The 5,036-nt window shown below is 44.8% G+C and overlaps 1 protein-coding gene across 2 annotated transcripts; it reads left to right on the forward strand.

The window, feature by feature from the left end:
- The first annotated feature begins 1,400 nt into the window (after positions 1–1,400).
- LOC101765768 lies at positions 1,401–4,715 on the forward strand. 2 transcript variants are annotated; one of them, XM_022828991.1, is made up of 3 exons: positions 1,401–1,497; positions 2,432–4,029; positions 4,129–4,715. In XM_022828991.1, the coding sequence occupies exons 1-3, from the start codon at positions 1,436–1,438 to the stop codon at positions 4,605–4,607; spliced, it is 2,139 nt and encodes a 712-aa protein (XP_022684726.1). In that variant the 5' UTR covers positions 1,401–1,435; the 3' UTR covers positions 4,608–4,715. The 2 variants fall into 2 exon arrangements, with proteins under 2 accessions (XP_022684726.1, XP_004978723.1); XM_004978666.2 differs by having other exon boundaries at positions 2,432–4,715.
- Positions 4,716–5,036: the final 321 nt, after the last annotated feature.

Below are 5,036 nucleotides of genomic sequence, written 5' to 3' on the forward strand. Positions count from 1 at the left end.
GTCGAGGTTGATCCCCCAAGCCGATGTGCCGGAAGACACGAAGTCGCGGACGATGCCGAGGTTGAGCTCCTTGGACGATTACCACAAAAGGTCCATAAAAAAAATCAAAGTTGCTATGCAGGATTGTTAGCACCATCGGTGTCATCTTATCACCTTCGATGGTGACATCACTTTTGAGCAACGCGAACCTCGCACGAAGCAGTACTCATTACCCTCCAATCGTTACCTACTTACCTTCGATGGTGACATCACTTTTGCCTGAGATCCCAGTGTTGATTATTTGTGCTCTCCGGAATGTACATATCGCACTCTGCGGAAGACGCAGTCGTCCTCGCTCGTTCCGCCGAAGGATCTGCAGCTACGAGCGGAGGCAGAGAAAGTTCCGACGGCTGAATCGTCGTCGTCACGACCGATATTTCACCCGCACAACATCCGTGACAAGGATCTACTCCTTGTAGCCATCGATGGGCCCCGGACGGATCTCCTGGAGCAGCTGGCAGAACCCAACGGGCAGCTGAAGGTGATCGCCCTCGTCGGGTTCTGCAGTTTGGGGAAGACAGCCTTGGTCGTCCAAGTGCTTTTTTTTTCCGACAAGCAAAATTGTATTATATTCAAAGTTTTTCATCAAGTTGAAACAAATTCCTTAAAGTGCATTTCCCGCCTCTGCATTGTCAGAATACACACGGAAACAGAATGTTCCCGAAGCACGCCGACAGGCGACAAGGCGGGGGTGTTCAAGAACGTGCTTAGGAAACTTTGGGGACGTTTGGTTCCTTTGCTTATTTTTAGCACGTGTCACATTGAATGTTTAGGTACTAATTAGGAGTATTAAATGTAGACTATTTACAAAACCCATTACATAAGTGGAGGCTAAACGGCGTGACGAACCTATTAAGCCTAATTAATCCATTATTAGCAAATGTTTACTGTAGCAACACATTGTCAAATCATGGACTAATTAGGCTTAATAGATTCGTCTCGCCGTTTAGCCTCCATTTATGTAATGGGTTTTATAAATAATCTACGTTTAATACTCCTAATTAGTATCTAAACATTTGATGTGACGGGTTTAAGCACCCAAATCAAACCAGGCCTTACCGCCGACGCCAGCTCTTTCCAAAGGAATGATAGAATCTGAGGTCCGCCAGCTTTGCGTAGATATAAGAGAACTGTTGCAGAACAAGAGGTACGAAATTCTGTCGTTCTGGTTCATTTTGCCCATTTATCTTGTCCCGGCCTTTACAAAAAAACAGCATGTAGATTCGGCTCTCAATTCAAGCAAGCATCTTACAGATATATGAACTTTGCTCTCTACCGAAGCAAGATCCCGTTGGCGCATAAAGTGTATCAAACTTGTTGATCACCAATCATTATAAATATACTACTGCAGCAAGGCAAACACTGCGTGTTGTGCTTGCGTGTACCAAATATTAAAATGAGGCCCATTATAACTACTGGTGCCGAACCTGGCAGGGGCGATCTGATGAAAGAACAAAGGTAACTAGATGCCATTTCTTGCTTTCATTTTGTTTATTATATTCAGATTATCCAAAGTCAATATAGTTGTCATGTTCCATTTTAGTATATGTTTACAATCCTACGCTCAATTCTTCTTTCTTATAATAGAGTGTGCGAAGAACTACCCAGTTTTGTCTTGCCAACTGCTCCCTCTCTCCATAAATATAAAAATTTATAGCAAAAAATTCATAAACATTACCAGAATTTACTAGATTAACCATGAAATGCAAAAAGGATCTCTAGCCTAGTAGTTAGAGGCTTTAGAGCATCTGAGTAGCACTCAATAGGTCCGAGTTCGACTCTCTATGGGAGCGAATTAAACTGGTCTAAAATAAAAAATTATAAAAAAGGTAGGAGCTTCTTCTACATACTTCCCGTGCATATCATTATAAACTATAACTTAAAATATCATTCTAAATTTTTATCTAAGTTACACATATATGTTGTTATTAAAATAATCAAAAATAAACATCTAAATCTTAATCTTTATCCTCATGTTCATCGATAGAAATATCCAAAAGTAAACTAAGTTAAGATATATACGTATGATGGGTGTCACCATGTGGACCATTTATACATGTATGTGAGGAAGTGATGAAAAATATTGATTTTTATGCTAAATACAATGTATGGAGGTGCGATACAAAATGAAAAAGTGTGAATGTGGATGAAAAAATATATAGAGTAATTAATAATTAAAAATCAGTCACAACTGGACGACAAAGATAATAAGTACACATCTATATGAGTATTATGTTGAAGTATTAAAAAATAAGAGAACAGTAGGTAAACAATTTTGATTAATTATTAACTAGGAGTCTAATTTCTAAATAATTTTTAAATACAATATATTTTAAAAATATTAGCCCGTCCTCGACTAGTTAGGTATTAACGGTGAACTGCATCCATTCAGCTTGGCGCCTGCTGTCGAAGAGCTGTGGCACACATGGGAGATCCACAGCATGATCCTCGTCAGCCTGTTCCTGCAAGTCTTCCTCTTTCTCTTTGCGGGAAAACGGATGCATTGGAACAAGCAACTGGGGCAAATGGTCCTGTGGCTTGCCTACTTATCGGCCGACTCAGTGGCCACCTTCGTGCTGGGCCAGCTCGCGGTCCGCGCGATCGAGCCGAGCGATCAGGGGCTCATGTCCTTCTGGGCGCCGTTCGTGCTCGTCCACCTGGGCGGGCAGGAGACCATGACGGCCTTCTCCATGCAGGACAACGAGCTGTGGAAGCGGCACCTACTGAACCTGGTCATCCAGGCAGCAGTCGCCGGCTACGTCGTGGGCAAGGCCTCTTGGCCGGACCGCCGGCTCAAGGCGGCATTGGTTCTCGTGTTCGTCTCTGGGTTTTTCAAGTACGCGGTGCGTACTTGGTACCTCTTCCTTGCGAGACCAAATTTTCTGAAGAGCCCCAAGTCATGGATGATATACGGGCAAGGCAAAACTTCTTATGAGGACAAGAGGGAACAAGCCATAATAGACATGGAGAAAGTTCTTCATAGGTTGTCCAAAGGCAGTACAGAGCGTCGTCCATTGTTCGTGGAGTCCTTCAGTCTCACAATTGACATCATGGCAGGGGATGCTCCCCTCAACACAGTGGGGAGCATTACCTTAGCAGAGACTGGGAAGCTACCAGGCATGCTCGGCGAGTTCCTATCTCGTGATGACCACCACAATGCCTACGAGCACGTGGGAACACTTCTGGTAGAGTGCTACTCACGACTCTACACCAAATGTTATGTTCTAGGGAGTTTGACTGATGGTTTGAGACTGGTCCTCAGGAAGCGCAATATGGTACCGTGGTACTCACGACTCTACAGTGTTCAATTTATCTTTCAATCCATCTACTTTTGGGTCACCCTCTTCCCGTATGTCGCAATGCCGATAGCCCTGGTGCTCTTCGCGATCGCCGAAAAGGGGGACCCACTACTCCATAGTAGCAGAGGCAGAGTTGATATCATGGTGTCCTACCTACTGTTTGTGGGAGCAATAGTACTAGATGTGTCCTCTGTTGTCAGCAACATTTTCTCCCGCTTCCGTTCCAAATGCTGCTCCAAGAAGAATCAGTGGTCCCAAAAGCTTAACCAATACAACATGACCAATAGTGCAGAGGTATCCGAGTGCCTTAGAAGTATACAGGAAAAGTGTGGCTGCGAGGTACATGATGTAGCCCTCAGTATGCCCATCAAGGAGTTCATCCTCGACACTTTGTTAGTCTCGGGAACAAGAAAAGAATGGAACATTGCCAGCACCCGTGGCCAGCTAGCGCTTCATCACCGCAAGGCGACGACAAGCACACTAAGAGCACTTGAGGAGAGCGTCAGAACCGGTATTGATTTCCCAAGAAGCGTGCTCATATGGCACATTGCAACAGACATGTGCTTTCGTTACTCCGGCGAATTCGACGCCGCCACCACTTATTCTGCTGATGGATTATTGAAGAAGCATTGCTACAAGCAGATGAGCAGAGAGCTATCAAACTACATCATGTACCTTGTCTTCAAGTGCGGTGTGATGCTTACTACCTACTCCCATGTTGTACATGACGAAACCCTAGTTGAAATTGCAAAAAAGCTATCACCGTATCAAAGACATTGTGTTAATCCAGGTGATCTCAAGGATGCTGTCATCACGAAGCTTCTTCTTTCTGAAGAAATCAAGATGGAGCGTGAAGAATCAAAGGAACAAGTTGAAATAATCAAGGTCGAGCATGAAGGAGAATCCAACAAGGAGGAAGGACGAGATGAAATTAATGACCAGATAGAGCATGAAGAATCGGCCAACGATGACAATAACGATGCAGCTGCCGAGGATTACATTAAGAAATTCTTTCAGAGTGCTGAAGCTCATTCTTCACTGCTGCCCTGGGCACGTGAGGTGGCCCAGGAGCTGATTAGCATCAAGGATGAAGCTGAGCGCTGGGACCTCATTGCCGCGGTGTGGGCGGAGATGCTTTACTACACCGCGCCACGTTGCGGGGCTGCTTTCCACGCCGAGCATCTAGCCAAGGGTGGTGAGTTCGTCACTCATGTTTTCGTTCTCATGTATTTGCTTGGTCCTTTCATGCCACCCGCCCCTGGTGCTTGACCTCCTTCACCTACTACATGCGCCGTGCCGTTGTCGTCTAAGCCTTTTCGAGCAATTATTTCATCATCCTGTACTCTTATGATTGTATCTTACTTCGATCCGAACCAAGAAACTAGCTTTTGTGTGTGTGCGCGCGCGCACGTGCAGCTACCTTTTACCAAACATATATGTAATAAGTTTCCAAATTCCATCTGCTCCAGTAGGACGATGGAATATATAAACACCGAATAGAACTTTTTTCATGAATTTCATTGAACGCAAGTTTCATGTATCTCGTTGAACTGCAGTGATTGAACCTTGAGCTTTACTGAGCATGTGGTTGAATCAGATGATCCTTAAGCTGCTAAGAATATGAGCTGATCCGTGATAACCGATCATCAACCTGGACGAGACCTGGGCGCGTGCGAGCACGGCGGCACTGCCCGCGCG

The sequence above is a fragment of the Setaria italica genome, chromosome VIII (assembly GCF_000263155.2).
Source record: "Setaria italica strain Yugu1 chromosome VIII, Setaria_italica_v2.0, whole genome shotgun sequence".
NCBI classification, from domain to species: Eukaryota; Viridiplantae; Streptophyta; class Magnoliopsida; order Poales; family Poaceae; genus Setaria; species Setaria italica.